Source organism: Ornithorhynchus anatinus, chromosome 1 (genome assembly GCF_004115215.2).
Source record: "Ornithorhynchus anatinus isolate Pmale09 chromosome 1, mOrnAna1.pri.v4, whole genome shotgun sequence".
NCBI classification, from domain to species: Eukaryota; Metazoa; Chordata; class Mammalia; order Monotremata; family Ornithorhynchidae; genus Ornithorhynchus; species Ornithorhynchus anatinus.
Genome location: NC_041728.1, coordinates 98,333,367 through 98,353,872, shown reverse-complemented (window position 1 = coordinate 98,353,872; position 20,506 = coordinate 98,333,367). Strand labels below are relative to the sequence as shown.

General features: G+C 44.6%; 1 protein-coding gene and 1 non-coding gene across 2 annotated transcripts in view; one reads left to right on the top strand and one right to left on the bottom strand.

Annotated features, from left to right (window-relative positions):
- RALGAPA2 (Ral GTPase activating protein catalytic subunit alpha 2) overlaps nucleotides 1-20,506 on the bottom strand; it is a 368,955-nt gene that overhangs the window by 194,591 nt on the left and 153,858 nt on the right. Inside the window, exons 21-23 of the mRNA XM_029070298.2 lie at nucleotides 13,387-13,580; nucleotides 11,315-11,413; nucleotides 10,856-11,011 (exon numbers count right to left, since the gene is read on the bottom strand). Of these exons, the coding sequence (XP_028926131.1) occupies nucleotides 10,856-11,011; nucleotides 11,315-11,413; nucleotides 13,387-13,580 (449 nt within the window). The remainder of the gene's footprint in view (nucleotides 1-10,855; nucleotides 11,012-11,314; nucleotides 11,414-13,386; nucleotides 13,581-20,506) is intronic.
- Nucleotides 3,574-3,711, top strand: LOC114816032. The gene has a single exon (XR_003763811.1). It is a non-coding gene; the product is annotated as a small nucleolar RNA SNORA7 (small nucleolar RNA).

The window sequence follows — 20,506 nt, the reverse complement described above, 5'->3', positions numbered from 1 at the left end:
GAATTCACATGTTCAAAGAGGAGGAAAAAGGAGCACCAAAGGGTCAGGCCATGAATGGAGAGGGAAGTTTAGGACTAGCAGCTTGCTTAACCAAAGCAAAAGATAAAATAAGATAAAATGGCATCTGAATAGAACGGGGTGCTCACTGTTATGGATACAAAGGGTCATCACTGGGCAGAAGCTTCAATAGATCTGATATCAAGGAGGGATCCCAAAGCTACTCAGTTTGTCAAAACAACTTACACCGTCTGGAGAGTCCTTGACATTTAGAAAAAAATATATAGGAAGAATTGTAGACTTGCAAGTCCTTTTTTCCCCCTCCTCAAAGAAGGAAAATCATTTCCAGCAAGCTTATGAGCAGCAATGTGGGAAATGTTACTTGATGGAGCCAAAATTTCTGCGCTAATCTCAAAGGGATCGCCGTAAGCAGCAAAAAAAAAAAAGTTTTGAAAATAATACCTACAAGCCTCTCCCCTACATCTCGCTTGTTAAATCAGTGCTGACAAAGGCAGGAATGGCAGTAACGCATGGACTATCCAAACACTGACTCTGACAGCATGCGCCATAATAATTGTGATATTTGTTTCGCACTTACCGTATGCAAAGCACTGTATTAGGCACTGGGGTCGATACAACATAATCAGGCCCTACATGGAGCTGACAGTCTAAGTGGGAGAGAGAATAGGTTTGAATCTCCATTTTGCGGATGAAGGAACTTAGGCGTAGAGGAATGACTTGCCCAAGGTCACACAACAAGTAAGTGGCCCTCTGACTCCCCGGCCCGTGCTCTCTCCGCTAGACCATGCTGCCTAGCCATCAGCATCTTGGATTACTCCAGGATACAAATGGATAGCGAGGGCTTAATAACGAGAGAAATAGAAGCAGTCACGAGCCCTATATACTGCACTATAATAGTTTTCTGCCAATGCATGTTAATCGAATGCCATGATGCCCTGTGAACATGGACGCCATTCTTGCTGGAAAGCAAAATGTATGCACCTGATCCATTTTACAATCAGGGAGCTTTCTTGACTTTAAGAGACAACTTCAAATACTACTAAAAGGGCTTTGGAAATTTAAAAACCTAGAAGATGTGTATTTACCTATACTTCCATGTGGGTCTGGGACTGTGCCCGAACCAATTTGCGTCTATCTACCCTGGCGCTCAGTACACTGCCTGGCACATAATAAGCGCTTAACAAATATCCCAGTTATTCACCGCTTAGTACGGTGCCTGGCACATAGCAAGCTCTTAACAAATACCATCATATTATGCTCATCCTGCCATTCTCAAGGTAATCACAACTGCCTCTTACATTCAGATACCCAGTGTCCCAGATTTTCCCAGTTTTAATGTGAATACATTTTAGAGAAATATGAATAAACATTATTATATTTAAGGCATTCTGGATTTTTTTTAACCTAAACTGAGTTATCCTCTAAGATGGAGGTGGCATTGTGATAAAACCTCACATTTTCCCCCTCCAGACTCTAAGTTCATTGTGGACAGGGAATGTGTCTATTATACTGTTATATTATACTCTCCTACATGCTTACTGCAGTGCTCTGCACACAGTAAAGCACTCAATGACTGACATTAAGGAAAACTTAATACACTTTTCATCGAACCCAATGCCATGCGTGTGTGCGTAAGCATTTCTTCGAACACCGAATCATCCTGTATCCGGACAGGTTTGTGTTGTTGGAAGAGAGTTCCTTAATTCTGTATCATGCCCTAGACAAAATGTGCAGTCACACGTACCTTCTGGCAGAGCTGAGTGTAAATCAAATGTAAAATGAAAAAACTACTGACATTATATGGCCAGTTGGAAATCATGCAGTCAAATCTGCCACCAAGAGGCAATAGTCAGAAATTCAGGCTAGGAATGGAAAAGGTTTTATCCTGAAACTGGAAAACATATTCATCGGTCTTCCACTTCTGATACATGGAAATATCTTGCCTCTTCCAGAAGATATCCTTCTTGGGATGTCACGATTGGCGAAATTGCAAATGGTAACCATGAAACCCTTTCGGGAGGTACGACTATGAATAGGTTCCCGTGATTCTGGCCTCGATATAGCGCAAGGTGAGCTCTGCCTGCACTTTAAATTCTTAGAGAGACGGATTGGAGGAGGAAGTGACGTGGCCAAGAGGAAGCCCTGGGGAAAGGAAAATGTGGTGTCCTTCTGCCACTGAACTCAGAGGAAAAAAATGAAGTGGCTTATTAAGTTACCTGGGTGTTTATTGGCCAATCTATTGGCATGCAAACAAATGTGGGTATGGCTGGGTCCAGGAGAACCCACACTTACAGATGGTTGAATGAGATCAAGCTTCAGTGATTCTATGCGCATTCTTTTTAAATATTTTGCTACCAGTTATTTAGAGCATAGCTCGAAATGCCAGCCTTATTAACAAGGAATGTATACATTTAACAGTACATTCTACTCCTTGCAAACAGCAGAAATTTCTCAAACATGGGGCAACCTTTACCTATAAATGTCTGAATCATAAACCATAAGAGTGTGGACAAAAGGATTCACCAAACAAAACATCAACACTGAGGTCTTGCATCTCACACCGCTATGACCGCCTATGTCCTACCTCTGGCCTGGAACGCCCTCCCTCCTCAAATCTGTCAAACAATCACACTTCCCCGATTCAAAGCCCTACTGAAGACTCACCTCCTCCAAGAGGCCTTCCCAGATTAAGCCGCCCTTTTCCTCAGCTTCCCCTCCTGCTCCGTCGCCCCGACTTGCTCCCTTTGCTCTACCCCGTCTCCCTGCTCCACACTGCTTGCGTTTATATGTACATATCTATAATGCTATTTATTTATATTGATGCCTATTTACTTGTTTTGATGTGTATATACCTATAATTCTATTTATTTATAATAATGCCTGCTTACTCGTTTTGATGTCTCTCTCTCTCCCCTTTCAGACTGTAAGCCCAGAGTGGGCAGGGATTGTCTCTCTTTATTGCTGAATTGTACTTTCCAAGCACTTAGTAGAGTGCTCTGAACGTAGCAAGCACTCAATAAATACGTTAGAATGAATGAATGAAATGTGATTTGAGTTTCTGCCCCTGAAAGCATAAATATTGGCAATAAAGCAGATATCACATAAATTTTTGAGTCTCTAAACTCCCTCATCCCCTGATCACACTCTCATTCCTCCCGGGCACATCTTCTGACTGTACCTTGCTTTCATTTTTTTTAATGGTATTTCTTAAGCGCTTACTATGTGCCAAGCAGTTATTAAGCGCTACAGTAGATACAAGCTAATCAGGTGGGACACAGTCCATGTCCCACATGGGGCTCACAATCTAAATTCCCATTTTACAGATGAGGTAGCTGAAGCACAGAGAAGGGAACTTACTTGCCCCAAGTCACGCAGCAGACACGTGGCGGAGCCGGGACTAGGAAGCCAGGTCTTCTGGACTCCCAGCTCTGTGCTCTTACCACTAAGCCACACTGCCTCTCTGCCTATTTCAAACCTCAGCTCACATTATCCCCAGAGCCTGGATTTCTTTTTATCCGCAAGACGACCAGATATCAGCCCCCCTGATCTTCAAAGTCCCTCTCGGGGTCGCGCCTGGAGAGTTTCCAGTCCTCTACCAGTCTTGACTATGGGAGGGAGAGTTAAGCAGAGGCCTGCCCATTCCATTCCCAGCTTGACCAGTGGCTAGCGAGTGGCAGGCCATCTGCTACAAGTCAAAACTCCTCTGTGCTGGGCAGCAGCGGCACGGGAGAGAGTCGGGGGCGGAGACTCAAGTTGACTGCGCGCAAGGAGGCAATGGTAAACCGCTTATGGATTTTGACCAAGAAAACTCTGTGGGTACAATACCAGAACAATTGCAGATGGAGGTTGGGCGTTCACGGAGAGATCCGGCCACGGTGTCGCTACGGGTCGGAGACGACTAGACGGCATAGGACAAGATCTTCAAAGTCTTTTTAAAATCCCAGATTCTCCAACAAGCCTTCCCTAATTATAATAATAATAATAATGTTGGTATTTGTTAAGTGCTTACTATGTGCCGAGCACTGTTCTAAGCGCTGGGGTAGATACGGGGTCATCAGGTTGTCCCACGTGGGGCTCACAGTCTTCATCCCCATTTTCCAGATGAGGTAACCGAGGCACCGAGAAGTTAAGTGAGGTGCCCAAAGTCACTCAGCTGACAGGTGGTGGTGCCGGGATTAGAACCCATGACCCCTGACTCCTAAGCCCGGGCTCTTTCCACTGAGCCACACTGCTTCTCTGACACTACTGCTATTACTATTTCTGTTTTCAGATTCAACGAAAGTGGAATTTTTAAAAGGACCATTTTCTAAGAGGACAATATGGCAGAAGGGAGAAAAATATTATCAGTCTTGTGGAAGTTCGTGTGACCAGCTAAATTAGGGAATCTTTCGCTGCAGAATTTTTCTTGAGTTCCAGTTCTTTTTTTGGACATGAAATTCTAAAGTTCATGAGCAGGCTTTTCTTGCACTTATATTCAAAGTTTTCTTATTAGTAGGCCTTCTCCAGAACACTCCTCTTCTGGCAAAACAGTAAAGCAATTCCTTTGTCTTCTTGTCAAAGGGGATTACATTTAAAATAGTTACGGTAATTATTTTTACTTGGCAGACGTGATTTTCCAAAGTATACATCAAGAGTCATTAAGGTTGAAGGAATAACATCAATTCTATCACATGTGCATAAAACATTCCAACTTCTAAATAAGCTCAAAACAATAGGATTATTACAAAATTAGGATTTATTATTTCCCCATTTTGCATTTAAGTTCAGAATACTGAATGGCATGATCGACGGAGTTCAAAATGTTGATATTTTTTGAATAAGCCACAAAAGATCACACAGACCTTACTTAACTAAAACCATGAACACATGGAAATATGAAAAAAGGTTGAAAATATGGTACAGACATTACAAACCTCACTTTATCTTCCCAAACTGAAATCACAGTACATTTAATGAACAGTTTTATTTTTCTGTAATTCTCTAAACTGAAGAAAACATGGCCATTTCATCTTACAATTGAAACTTCATATTCTTCGGTTTGGACTAGAAGAGACATTTATGGGACTTCACCTGGGAAACCCATGTATAATAAATGGCTAGGGATAGCGAGGTGAATCTTAATTTTACTTTTATCAGATATACCCGAGAAAGATTATAGCATAGAGATGGTATATTTAATTAGCTGGGATCACTACTTTAAACTTCCATAATATTTATTACAATTTTACATAATCAAGCAATCAATTAATGGTATTAATTGAGAATTCACTATGTGCCGAGCGCTCTACTAAGCACTTGGGAGAGTACAACACGACAGAATGAGCAGACATGTTCTCTGCCCATAGTGAGTTTACAAGATGAGTTATAAAGCAACAATTAAAACCATTCCACAAAGTGGGTAGCAATCAGTGATTCTGAAGGAAACCATTGCCAAATCACTCTATATCCTGCCTGCATTCCACACACTTGTAGTCTCATTACCTAAATAAGTTAATTCCCTTCCCAATTATTCCCCCTTCACCTTCCACACCGCACAGATTGCATCATTCGGGAATGGACAGTGGCTCCTTCATTGCAGAGATTATTTAAAAAAAATTCAACTTCTGATATCCCCAATTCTGCCTGCATCATCTCTACTCCTAAATTAATATACCACCCGTATTGTCTTCAGAGTGGATCGACAATAAACGCCAACAGTACCATTTTCAAGTTAAATGCACGTTTCACTTTTCCCATACTTAAATTACTACAAATTGTCAGCATTTCCTGACATGTATATTAGGCCGAGGCTTAGCTAAAACTGAACTTTTTAAGTTACGACCGTGCCTTAGGATTCTGCTTAGGTTCCTACTCACAATTTCATGCGCGCTAGGAATTCAGAAACATTAAAGGTGATTCTATTCTAAGAGTTGTTTCCGAAGTAGAGTTGAAGTCATTGTGCCTTTCAATTAAACAATCTTACCAGTGAAACTGTGCTCAAATCTTTTAGAGATTTGTCAGTTTGGGACAATATCCTACATCACGTCCTAATCAATCAATGGCATTTATTGAGTGCTTACTATGTGCAGAGGACTGGACTAAGTGCTTGGTAGAGTACGATAAAACAGAATTAGGGGGAATGTTCCCTGCAAATAATGAGCTCTCAGTGTAGAGGGGGAGACAGACATTAATTAGAATAAATAATTTGTAAAATACAGAGGCTTTACAATTAAATTTAAATTTGAAGACTGGAGTCAGATTGGTTTTTACAACTCTACTGAGTTTTCTGAAATAATAGTAAACAATAAATAATCATAGTACTCGTTAACCACTCGTTACGTGCCGATCACTGTTACAAGCACTACGGTAGGTACAAGTAGGTCACAGTTCCTGTCCCACAGTGGGATCACACTCTAAATCCCCATTTTACAAATGAGGAAACTGAGGCGCAGAGAAGTGAAGCGACTTACCCAAGGTCACACAGCAGACAAGCAGAGCTGGCATTAGAACCCAGGTCCTTCAGACTCCCAGTTCTATCTGCTCTATTAACTAGGCCAGGCTGCTTCTGTGGCCTGTGATATATGCTTTTATAGCAGTAATATGTAAGCTTGTTGTGGGCAGGGAATGTCAGGATTTATTGTCATATTGTATTTTCCCAAGCGCCTAGTACAGTGCTCCGCACACCGTAAATTTGAATTAATATACTGCTAAACCCACTTGGTGCTCTTGATTTGTTCCATGAAAACAGAGTAAGTGAAATAGGGCGAAACAAAGTACTATTTCCCATTGGGAATAGTATAAAATGTATTCATGTGCTGTCATGAACCAAAAAACTGACTATACATTGACCAATACAAAAATATTTAAAAAGTGATAAAAACACACAATATATATGGTTCTGCTATCAGAGTATTTCCCATCGAGTGCTTACTCAGTACCCTTTGCTGGCGCTGATTCCTGTTTCTCCACTTTAAGTGTCACACTCTTCCGGAAGCCTCTTCCGAGACGGTCCCCTTATTTCCATTTCCAGCCATATGCCCATCTCACCGGGTTTCTGCTCCTCTCTCCCAGCTAGGCCTCCCAAGTCCCATCGTTTGAGCTTTTGCCTCAGTCTGTCTAAAGCAGAGGTCGGCACGACCTGGCACGGGGGCCCGACGCAGCCCGGAGAGCCGCTTCTTCCCATTATAGTGCCAGGGATAAAAACTACTGATATTGACAACAGCAGGACGCGAGCAGCAGCTCTAAGGGAGACCTTTAAGCACCAAGTCTCCCCACTCCCCAAAATCAATCAATGGTATTTATTGGGCGCTCACGATGTGTAGAGCACCGTATTAAATGCTTGGGAGAGGACGATACGCCAGGATTGGCAGACGCGTTCCCTGCCCGTAACAGGCTTACAGCTGGAAATCTCCAACAGCGGCTCATTCTTCTTCACACAGACCAAAAGCTCCTCACCATCGGCCTTAAGGCGGTCAATCAGCTCTCGCCCCTCCACCTGTCCTCGCTTCTTTACCACTACAACACAGTCCACTCTTGCGGCTCCTTAAACACCGACTTCTTACTCTTCCTCGGACTCGCCTCTCTCACCCTCGACACCTTGCTCACGCCCTCCATCCCTCCTGGAACATCTACCGGCTTCGTATCTGACGAACCATTACGCTCCCCATCTTCGAAACTTTATTAAAATCACATCTCCTCCTGTAAGCCTTCCATGACTAATCTCTCTTCTCTCTATCCTGTTTCCCCTCCCTATGTCATCTCTGCAATTGTAGTTTGGTACTCACCCCGCCTCCTTTGCACTCACAAATATAACTTTATACTCTGCTGCTTATTTTAATGTCTATCTCCGCCACTAGATTTCAAGCTCCTTGAGGGCAGGGATTGTGTCCACTCCCTCTATTGTACTCTCCCACGCACTTAGTACACTGTCCCGCAAAGTCAGTGTGCAATAAATACCACTGATCGACTGAAAAGCAGAATAAGAATTTTGAAGACACAGATATGCGGTGTTTCACAGAATAATACATAACAGAGAGAAGCAGCACGCTGCAGTGGATACAGCACGGGCCTGTGAGTCAGAAGGTTCTAATCCCGGCTCCACCACTTGTCTGCTGCGTGACCCTGGGCAAGTCATTTCATTTCTCTGTGTCTCCGTTAACTCATTTGTAAAATGGGGATTGCGACTGTGAGCCCCACATAGCACAGGGACTATGTCCAACCCAATTTGCTTACATCCACCCCAGCGCTTAGTACAGTGGCGAGTACAATACATTAGAGTTGGTAGGCATTCATTTGTTCATTCATTCATTCAACCGTATGTATTGAGTGCTTACTGTGTGCAGAGCACTGTACTAGGTGATTGGGAAAGTACAATACGACAAGAACCAGTGACATTCCCTGCCCACAACGAGCTTAAAGTCTAGGGGTGGTCGGGGGAGACAGACTTCAGTACAAATAAAGTTACAGATATGTACAGAAATGGAAGTGTTACGGGGCTGGGAGGGGGGAAGAGCAAAGAGAACGAGTCAGGGTGATGCAGAAGGTAGTGGGAGAAGAGGAATTTGAAGCCGGGGAAGAGTAATTGTCTGTCAGATTTAGGAGGGAGGGAATTCCGGGCCAGAGGCGGGATGTGGGCTAGGGGTCGGTGGCGAGGCAGGCGAGATCGAGGCACAGTGAGAAGGTCAGCACTAGATGAGCGAAGTGTGCGGGCTGGGTTGTAGAAGGAGAGAAGTGAGTTGGGGTAGGAGGGGGCAATGATGAGGCAGTTTTGTTTGGTACGGAGGTGGATGGGCAACCACTGGATTTTTTTGAGCGACGGGGGTGACACGTCCTGAACGTTCTGGTAAGAAAATGATCTGGGCAGCAGAGTGTAGTATGGACTGGAGTGGGGAGAGGCAGGAGACTGGGAGGTCAGCAAGGAGGCTGATGCAGTCATCCAGGCAGGATAGGACGAGTGACTGTATTAACACGGTAGCTGTTTGGATAGAGAGGAAAAGGCGGATTTTAGCGATGTTGTGAAAGTGGGACCGACAGGTGCTCCTCAACATCATCATAATAATAATGATGTTGGTATTTGTTAAGCGCTCACTATGTGCAGAGCACTGTTCTAAGCGCTGAGGTAGATACAGGGTCATCAGGTTGTCCCACGTGAGGCTCACAGTCTTAATCCCCATTTTCCAGATGAGGTCACTGAGGCCCAGAGAAGTGAAGTGACTTGCCCACAGTCACACAGATGACAAGTGGCGGAGCCGGGATTCAAACCCATGACCTCCGACTCCCAAGCCCGGGCTCCTTCCACTGAGCCACGCTGCTTCTCATTATCATCACCAACCATTCAGTCAATCATATTTATTGAGCGCTTACTGTGCGCAAAGCTCTGTGCTAAGCGCAGGGAGAATACAATATAACAATAAACAGACACATTCCTGGACCCATCGTATTTATCATGCACTTACTAGGTGCAGAGCACTGTACTAAGCGCTTAGGAGAGTACAATACAAGAGAATTAGCAGACGTGTTCCCTGCCCATAATGAGCTTGCAGTCTAGAGGGAGTTTCCAGGCTAATTACCTCTGATTGACTCCCATACATGGACAAACCTATATAAATTATTGCTTTTATTGCTATTGTTCTTGTCTGTCCGTCTCCCCCCATTAGACCGTAAGGCCATCAAAGGGCAGGGACTGTCTCTATCTGTCACCGATTTGTACATTCCAAGTGCTTAGTACAGTGTTCTGCACATAGTAAGCGCTCAATAAATACTATTGAAAGAATAAAACTCCTGACTCTTATAGCCACCTTGGAGTTTTCCACCTAGTTCTACCAAGTTATGCTCCATACCGGCTCCCTTTCTTTCTGGGAACACACAGTCTTCTAAAACCCTGATCTCGTCTAAACCTAATTCTCCCCAGAGTCCCAACAATGAATTTCCACAACTGGGTACCTCAGTGGTTCAAGAGGATCAAAAGTCGCTCTTCAAACAGCCCTCCGCTGAGCAATGAGGTGGTTTGTCGCACTGAGCCTGGTTCACGAAAGCCAGGCTATGGCAAATAAGTAGCGTAGTAAATCAAGAACTCGACATCTGTGCTGGCTGTTACTATTCACGACCAGCTACACTTTGCTTTTTTTATGGCATTTGTTCAATGCTTACTAGGTGTCAGGCACTGTAATAGGTGCTGAGATACATACAGGCTATCAGATTGGACACGGTCCATGGCCCATATGGGGCTTAAAGTCATCATTCCCATTTTCCAGCCGAGGTAACTGAGGCACAGAGAAATTAAGTGACTTGTCCGAGGCGATGCAGCAGACAAGTGCTGGCGCTGGGATTAGAAGCCAGGTCCTTCTGAGACCCAGGCCCGTGCTCTATCCACTAGGTCACACTGCCTCATCTTGTGCTGAGTACGATGGGAGGCGGGGGGAGAGGAAACCATGACTGGTCACTTTGTATGAGGCTCAGCTTTAATGGCATCAATTTTCTAGGCCCTTAAACCTTACATTACCCAGCTCCTGCTATCGAACTCGGAAAAACACCAAATTTCAAAAAATGCTAAACGTCGTCGGGTACTGAGTGCGATAAATATCATAATTTTCCAAATGGTATCATCTTAACGTGTGCTGAGGCCATCAATGTTTTTAAATGGAAATAGACGATAGGTAAAAACGATTTAAAGAAAACAAGTGCAAGTATCCTAGGATCCAACGTTTCACGGGAATCTTTTTCAGGCTGGGTGACCCCATTTCTCGCTTTCCGAGTCCCGACTTTTTTGTCCAGATTTCCAGTACCTCTAAAGAGGGCTGTACGCCTTTCGAGAGCCTCTTACGTTCAAGTTGGAAAAGAAAGAGAATGGGGTTTGTACCTGATCTTCGCTCGTTAAGCCAATGTGCATCACGAGATAAAAATGCACCAAGAAGTCAGAGTTTGGCAGGACATCTTGGCGCCTGGTCATCATAGCACAGATCAGCCTGTAGGCTTGCAGCTTGCCTTCTTTATATTCATTTGGCAAAGTGGTGGCCTGAAAAGAAGACGGCATCTTGTTAGTCAATCAACCTTAGTTGCCGGATACTTCCAACGCTTTCGAGGTCTGTACGCGAGCAGGTCAGAGCAGGGTTACAAGAACCTCCATTAAGATTCGGCAAGGAAGAGTCTTTCGGCCCTTCAGGACGACGCAGTTCCGCCCGCGGCACGCACGTCCGTGCGGCGGCGCGTAATTCCAAACGTCTTTTCCCGCCAGCAGAAAGCAACAGCGAAGTGTTTTAGAAAGCCAGGTTTAAATGCCTGGAAGGCAAGGCCTTTATAGAACAGAATGTGAACTTGCCTTAAATAACCAGGATGCAAACATTCTGAGTGGTGGGATCAAAACAGGAGGTGATGGGGAAGACTGGTTATCCACACTGATTGCCAGGTTATCTCTTATCTGGTGTAAAATATAAAAAATGTTAGTAAGGAACAATGATTCAGTACACTGAGATGCTAAAATATGCTTTCTTACACTATAGACATCTGATTTTTGAATTGATTCACTTTCATCATTAAATAATGCTAATACTTCCGTAGATTTGTTCTTGCTGAGATTTATTTGAAAACATTTTCTTGCTTAGAGAACTCAAAATCCTTTCATTTTATCCTTACATATTCCATCATTATATTTTTCTGCATTAGTTGCAGGCCAAACCCAGAGAATAGAAAAAAAGTCTCATATTGCCTATTTGCATAAACAGAAGTCTAAAACTTTTATTCACTCTTTGTTCCATTATTCTTTAAATGATCAAAATAATCAATGGTATTTATTGAGCACTTACTATGTGCAGAGCACTGGATGTTGAGCTTGGGAGCATTTGACACCACAGACTTAGCAGATAAACAAACAGGAATCTCTTTCCGGGCTTCTTTTTAAACAAATTGGCCAGTGACCAGAACAATCTTAATGCCTAACCATGACGAGGGCTATCCACGAGGGCAACTGTCACAAGACTCATCCAGGTGTCCGGATGCCACATGTGGAGACAAAATCTTAGGTCGGATGAATCACGGGGCTGACCCAGGAATTGTTTGACTCTGTGCGTTATTCTAAAAGGGTCTGAGCCAGCTACAGAAATCAGACACTATCTTGGCTATGCATGAATTCTCTTCAATTTATTTGGTTTTTGAAACCATCCATATGTCCATTTACTAGCTGTTTGCCATCCATGCTACATGTTGTATATTTCGTATAAACTCTCATTTTACATTTTTTTAACCTTTTCCTTCGCTAGTTACCCTCAGAAAGTTATGAAATAGGAAGGGGTCTTATTGGCCCCATTTTCCAATGGGGATGCTGAAGTATGGAGAAGTGGAGTGATATTCAATAGCAGTGGTTGCCTTTTATGAAGCTTTTTCCTCCCCCATCCACTTCTCCTCAAATTCTTGGAATTTTCCCTTAATATTACTGGAATTGCCCTTACAGGCCATGATTAGAAATAACTTTCTACTTTGTGTTTGTGTTTTGACTTTTTCTTTCCCAGGTTGCAATGACTCTCCCCAAGCCAAGCAAAAGATTTAATAGGGAAAAAAAACACCCACCACTTGATTGGTTTGCACTGAAAAATGTGACATCGGGTGGTTCACGGGAATTCTAGTAGCTGTGACCAATCCCTGCCCAGGGAGTTTGTCGTCTAGCACACTTTGGGCAGGGGATAGACAAAGAGAGGTGGTAGTTTGGCTCTCCAAGGATAGATTAGATTTTTCTAAATTATAAAACCAATCTCAGGGGCACCCCCCCCCCCCCCCAACCCACACGGGCTGTACTGTCCCACGAGGAAAATTCCCAAAAGTGTCGGTTCTCCCAGAGGGTGTGATTTTACTACCATTTTTTGGATAGAACATAATAGCAGAATTTGAGAATGTTCTTCTGACCAAGGGCATGTTTCTGGCTACAGGGGAGTGCAGGATCAGAAGAAACAGTTGCGCAGATGCATACATCGTTGGACATGGGGTGAGTACTATATCGCAAGTTTTCCTTAACACAAAGGCCGGCAAGAACTCCGCTCTTGCGTTAAAGGCGAAATCACTGTAATTCTTTTTTTTTTTTTTTCAAGTCACGGAAATGAAAACTCCTGCTTCCCCCTTCCCTCCTGAAATGACAGAGGGTAAGTCGGCTTCCCCTGAAACGACGGCAGGGATTCAAGGCAGAGCATTCCCTGCATTCACAACACAGTTAAAATGGCCCGGAAAGAAATCCAAACTAAGTAAAATAGTAAACATTTATTTTGGCTTTTAGAATACGCAAATCTTTTTAAGTAGGCTGCAAATTGCGCTTAGGGCATTCAAGCATTTGTGACTAGACTGTGTTTGAAATGAATAAGCTCTCAGTGTCTTTATAAAAGAAAAAAGTAAAATTGTAAACAGTACCTTTGCTAGCTTGTACCAGAGGTCATAGAGATAGCCAAAGACTTTTGCGTGTATTTTGGGGGACTGGATATTGTTCACATCTCCAAGGATTCCCAAGACCCTTCTCCATAATACAGCTGCAGAATCTGGATGCCAACCTATCAGGTTCCCACCAGCAATTATACTGCAGTCATCGGCAAGGCACTCGCTGCTATCTGCGGAAACAGTATTTTAAAAATGAGACTTGAAGCCAAAGAAGTCTTCTTCTTTTGACCATATTACCACTTTTTAAATAAAAAAACCTATTCTATAACTACAGAATAGTATTATTTTTAAAAGATACAACATCGTTGAGAATTGAGCACTGAATATTTCGTAGGAGCTCCGAAGAAAGCTTAAGGGACATTTTAATATGGAAAAGGTTACTGGGCTTATGACGACGGCCAGCTGTTCTCTGTTTCGGATGGAAAAGAAGAGGAAATAAGCTTACAACCTGCAGCCTGAAACACTGACTAGACAAATCATTCCTTAATGTAAGTGAAGACGGTTTAAATCAAAGAATGTGTGCCAGAAGAAAGGGACAGAGATGCGTTCACTGTCTTGGGTTTAAAAATGGGGAAGATGATATATAATGATTAGATGACCTGTCAACGACCCTGTTAGCGCTGAGATTCAAAATGTCATCCCCTGGATTCATATATACATGCTCGCCATTTTTAAAAATGGCACACGTTTATTAATAAAGAATAGGATGAATCACCGCTAACGGAACAATTACTCCCTACTTGCCTCTGCTGTAAAAGTACAGATCCTCATTATACTTAGCCTTCCAAAAGGACTAAGACATTATGATAAGATGCAATGGAAATCTTAGATCTCACTTCTGTTTGAAAGTAGTTTTGTTTGTTTTTTTAAATCCTCTCAAAGCAATGTTAATCAATGAATTTCAATGAAGACACGGAGCAGCGTGGCTTCCTGGAGACAGCACAGGCCTGGGTGTCAGAAGGATCTGGGTTCGAATCCTAGTTCCGCCACCCATTTGTTGTGTGATTTTGGGCAAGTCACTTCACTCCTCTAGGCCTGTAACCTCATCTGTAAATCGGGGATTAAAACTATGAGCCCCATGTGGGGCAGGGACTGCGTCCAATCTGATTACATTGTATTTACCCCTGTCCTTAGTACAGCGCCTGGCACGTAGTAAGCACTTAACCAAAAAAATCACACAAAAAAAATTCAATGTCCAAATTCAACTTGGAAATCTAAGTAGGCAGTGTCCTTCCTCTTCCTGATGAGAGAATAAGAATGCGAAAATATAAACAATACCCAAGCGATAGCATGATAATGATGAATATGACCTCGGGGCAAATCGCTTCACCTCTCTGTGCCTGTTACCTCATCCGAAAAAGAGGGATTAAGACTGAGCCCCACGTAGGACATGGACTGTGTCCAATCAGATTGGCTTTTATCCACCCCAGCGCTTAGTAATAATAATAATGTTGGTATTTGTTATGCACTTACTATGTGCAGAGCACTGTTCTAAGCGCTGGGGGAGATACAGGGTCATCAGGTTGTCCCACGTGAGGCTCACAGTTAATCCCCATTTTACAGATGAGGTAACTGAGGCCCAGAGAAGTGAAGTGACTTGCCCACAGTCACCCAGCCGACAAGTGGCAGAGCGGGGAGTCGAACCCATGACCTCTGACTCCGAAGCCCGGGCTCTTTCCACTGAGCCACGCTGCTTCCTCAAGTACAGTGCCCAAGGTCACCTAGCAGGCAAGTGGCGGATCCAGGATTAGAACCCAGGTACTCCCAAGCCCATGCTCTAACCACTAGGCCACTCTGCTTCTCTAGATATTTATCTTTCTCTAGAGTCAGGAAGGGGCAGCCCAGACGAACTCTATCTAGCAGCCACCAGGGTTAGACCCGTCCCCTTAAGGCTAAACCTTCATTTCCTTTTCTCCCACTCCCTCCTATGTCACCCTTACACTTGGATTTTCACCCTTCCTTCCCCTCTCCCTCGGGCCCACAGCACTTATCTACGCACCGATAATTTATTTTTCTATATTATTGTCTGTCTCCCTCTCTAGACTACATGCTCATCGTGGGCAGGGGACCTTTCTACCAACTCTTTGGAAAGAGCCCGGGCTTGGGAGTCAGAGGTCATGGGTTCAAATCCCGGCTCCGCCGCTTGTCAGCTGTGTGACTTTGGGCAAGTCACTTAACTTCTCTGTGCCTCAGTTCCCTCATCTGTAAAATGGGGATTAAGACTGTGAGCTCCACATGGGACAGCCTGATCACCTTGTATCCTCCTCAGTGCTTAGAACAGTGCTTTGCCCATAGTAACCGCTTAACAAATATCATCATTATTATTATTATTACTATTCTCTGAAGGGCTCAGTACAGTGCTCTGCACAGAATAAGTGCTCAGTAAATACAGTGGATTAGATTAAGGCTGGAGAGGCTGTGTTTTCACCCCATCCCCACGACGTCTCCCTCTGAAGCCTTGCTGTGACGACTTTGGGAAACCGCCTAAAGTAAGCGAAAGTTCTGGGCGAGTAGAGGAAGTAACACCTCACCCTCTCCTTGACTCCTGACTTGACCAACAGATTTTCCATAGTCCCCCAGAGACTGCCGGATTCTAATAATAAAAATCATAATAATGATGGCAATTATTAAGCGCTTCCTATGTGCCAAAGCGCTGGGGTGGACACAAGCAAATCGGGTTGGACACAGTTCCAGTTCCGCGAAGGGCTCACAGTCTTAATTCTCATTTTACAGATGAGGTAACTGAGGCCCAGAGAAGTGAAGTGACCTGCCCAAAACCATACAGGAGACAAGTGGAGAAGCTGGGATTAGAACCCATGGTCTTCTGATTCCCAGGCCCGTGCTCTATAATAATGTTGGTATTTGTTAAGCGCTTACTATGTGCAGAGCATCGTTCTAAGCGCTGGGGTAGATACAGGGGAATCAGGTTGTCCCACGTGAGGCTCACGGTTAATCCCCATTTTACAGATGAGGGAACTGAGGCCCAGAGAAGTTAAGTGACTTGCCCAAAGTCACATAGCTGACAAGTGGCAGAGCCAGGATTCGAACTCATGACTTCTGACTCCCAAGCCCGGACTCTTTCCACGGAGCCACGCTGCTTCTCTATCCACTGCGCCGTGCTCCTTCTCCGGCGTGCTAATGATTGAACTGGCTCTTTCGTTCACTGTGGCCACCGGAAGAGGGGAGGGGAGGAGTTCCAGTTTCAGGGCCTATTCGATGGCCTCCCCATCCCCTCCCCTCAGCATGGCGGTGGAGAGCCTCCCTCCTCCAAGCAGAGAAGAGGAGGAGGGTAATGGCAGTGTCCGGGGCCACGCAGCTGCCTTCGGTGGAGACAAACCTTTGGGAGGCCCTGGCTCCACTTGGGTCTGGGAACCCACGAATGATAAGAAATGTGGTATTTGTTAAGCGCTTACTATGTGCCAAGCACTGCAGGAGGGGCTGGATGTAGATACAAGATAATTAGGTCCCACCTGGGGTTTATAGTCTGAGGGAGAATAGGTATTGGATCCCCATTTTGCAGATGAGGGAACTGAGGCACAGAAAAGCTATGTGACGTGCCCAAGGTCACACAGCAGACAAGTGGTGGGGCTGGAATTAGAACCCACACTCCTGTGCTTCCTCGGGGTGGGGAGGAGCGGGGCCAGGCAGCCCGACTTTTTGACCGGGAGAAGGATGATCATTTCTCTCAGTGGTGCTGATCGAGGGCTTGTCGTGCGCAGAGCACTGTGCTAAGCACTTGGGACAGGACAATACCTCAAGGTATGGCTTGGCTATTGATCCAAACCAAGGGTTACCGTGAGCACATCTGCCACGCGGGAGCTGTGCGGCCAAACCCATCAGAGCCATCACCGCCACGTCCATTACGCTTTCGCAGGCACCCCATGCTAAGGTATTGCCCACTCTCGGCACCGTGCGTTCCTCAAACCTGCCGGTCTGATGGCCCAAGCCCCTACGATTCTCTCCGGACAAGATGGCGGAGGCCGAGTCTACTTCTACCTCGGGGGAACGCATCACCGGTGAATCCCGAAACGCCCTCTGACGGGCCCTGGCGGTGAAAGGCGGTTTCAGTGTCAAGGCAAGATGACAACTCCTGTGCCACACTCAACTGGAGGGAACCATCCCCATGCTGGGCGTGCGCTCGGGGAAGAGGCAGTGAAGAAACACAGGGAAATGTAGACCCCGGGCTTGGGTCTGGAAAGCCACAGGATTCCAGCTGACCACTGTACTACTGGGTAATCAAACCCAGCGCCTAGAACAGTGCTCGGCACATAGTAAGTGCTCAACAAATACCATAATTATTAATTTATTCATACTGCAGAATGATAGGGCAGAGGCAATTTCTTGTGGGGTGGTTCTGAGTTTAGGTAATGTCCAGACACTCATCCATACCGTTAACATCAGCAGCAGCAGGGAACGTATCTACCAACTAACTCTGCTATACTGTACTTCCACAAGCACTTAGTACGGCGCTCTGCGCACAGTAAGCGCTCGGTAAATACGATTGATATTCATTCATTCAATAGTATTTATTGAGCGCTTACTACGTGCAGAGCACCGTACTAAGCGCTCGGAATGTACAAATCGACAACAGATAGAGACGGTCCCTGCCCTTTGACGGGCTTACGGTCTAATCGGGGGATTGGTAGGTAACATAGAGGCTGTACCTATTCACTTGGCAGAAAACATTCCCTTTAGGAAGAATGTTTGCTTTGGTTTTTTGTTTTTTTTTAAATTCACACTAGCCTTTTGCCTCCTGTAATTCTCTAACGATGTGAAGTCTTGGCTTTGGCTCCAACTTTTTAAAATGTCACAACCACAGTCAAAGGCATGAAAAATGGAAAAGTACTTGGATGAAATTGCATTCCTGCGGAAATCTCTTGAGATTTCTCCCTGAGAAGCAGTGCGGCCTAGTGGAACGACACAGGCCCGGGAGTCAGAGGACACGGGTTCTAATCCCAGCTCCGCCACTTGTCTGCTGTGTGACCTTGGGCAAGTCACTTACCTTCTTTGGGCCTCAGTTCCTTAATCTGCAAATTGGGGATTCAGTGCCTGGTCTCCCTACTGTTTAGACTGCGAGCCCCATGTGGGACATGGTTACCTTGTAACTAGCCCAGAGCTTAGTACAGTGCTTGGCGTATAGTGAGCACTTAACAAATATCACTATTCTTCATTCATTCATTCGTCATGAAATCTATCAGCAAGGTTGGAGGGCTTAAAATAATAATAATGTTGGTATTTGTTAAGCGCTTACTATGTGCCGAGCACTTTTCTAAGCGCTGGGGTAGACACAGGGGAATCAAGTTGTCTCACGTGGGGCTCACAGTCTTCATCCCCATTTTACAGATGAGGTAACTGAGGCACCGAGAAGTTAAGTGACTTGCCCAAAGTCACACAGCTAACAAGTGGCGGAGCTGGGATTCGAACCCATGACCTCTGACTCCAAAGCCCATGCTCTTTCCACTGAGCCACGCTGCTTCCTAGGATATTGGGTGTTTTTTTTTTATTATTTTGAATAGATGCACACAAGATTAAGGAGGGAAAAAAATGGAAAAAGGATACCCAAAGGTCATATGGATCTTTGTATTAGCATGTGTGCAAAAAGGAGGACTCACTGAGTCCAGAGCCAGCAAGCCCTGCCTCCCTCCCCCAGACTGCAGGGCATTCAATTGTTATGAAATCAATCAGCAAGGATGGCGGACTTAAAACAGAAACTCGCCCTGCATGAGATAGATTCCCACCTCTTCGGGTCATACATCATCTATCAAGCAATTGGAATTTACTGAGTACTTACTAGGTGCAGAACTCCATACTAAAGATTTGGGAGATTTCACTAAAAGAGAGTTGACAGGCACATTCCCTGCCCACAAGGAGCATACGTACATTTTTTCAGCTACAGCCTCCAAGTCAGGGAAGGATTTCAGCATCAAAAATGTCATTCACAAAAAGCAGAGGCGACTCTAACACTTACGAACCTATACTTACACCTGCCATTTCCCCTACTTGTAATTTTCTCCCTCTTTAGACTGTAAACTCCTTGTGGGCAAGAATCATGTCTTCTGACTCGACTGTATTTTATTTTAAGGTATCTCTTAAGTACTTACCATGAGCCAGGCAGTGTTCTAAATGCTGGGATAGATAGAAGCTAATCAGTCTGAAGACAGTCCATGTACCAAATGGGGCTCCACAGTCTTAATCCCCATTTTACAGATGAGGTAACAGGCACAGAGAAGTTTAGTGACTTGACCAAGGTTACACAGCAGACAAGTGCTATGCTCTCCTAAGCCCACAGTCTACTGCCCTGCCCACAGCAAGCACTCCATAAATATCACTGATTGATGGATTCCAGGTATATTAATCTGGCTCTAGGGGGAATATGTGTTGCAAAACTTTGTCCTGGCACCATCGTGCACATGTAAGCACATGGAACGTCCTCCAATACTCCTCTGGCACACAGTGAGTTACGCGCTTGAACCGCGCTTGAGAGGCTTGCCCACGGACCTTCATTTATCGTTTCCGGGGACCTTACGTCGGCCACGATGGAAATCATTTGCCAATTCTGGATGTTCTTGCACATGGAATTCAATCCAAGTCTGGTTATAAAAAATAATCTTAAAACCGATGAGGAAAAACCCAGTACTAGATATTTGAAAAAATTAGACCACTACTCCAGCCTTTAAAATGAAGGCAGCAAGCCAACCGTCTGTTGCCTAGCAATGTGGCCCAGCAATCTTCTCCCTTCTTTGGAAATCTTCCAGGGGTGCCAATTTCTTTTTTTTTTTTTTTTTGGGTAGTGAAGCTGTCTGCTATTTGAGTTCTGAGCCCTACTAGGTGCTCTTACCCCAGCGGACCACTATTTCATTAGTGTTCGCATTTCACTTTCCATATCATTGCTAGAGAAAGAGAACCTGAGAAGTGGAAATAGTAAGCAACGTGGTCCTCTGGAAAAAGTGCTCCAGTGCTTAAAACAGAGCTTGGCACATAGTAAGTGATTAACAAATACTATCATTATTATTATTATGATACAATGCTCTGCCCAAAGTTAAGAGCTCAATAAATATGACTGAATGAAGAGCACAGGACTGGAAGTCGGATGACC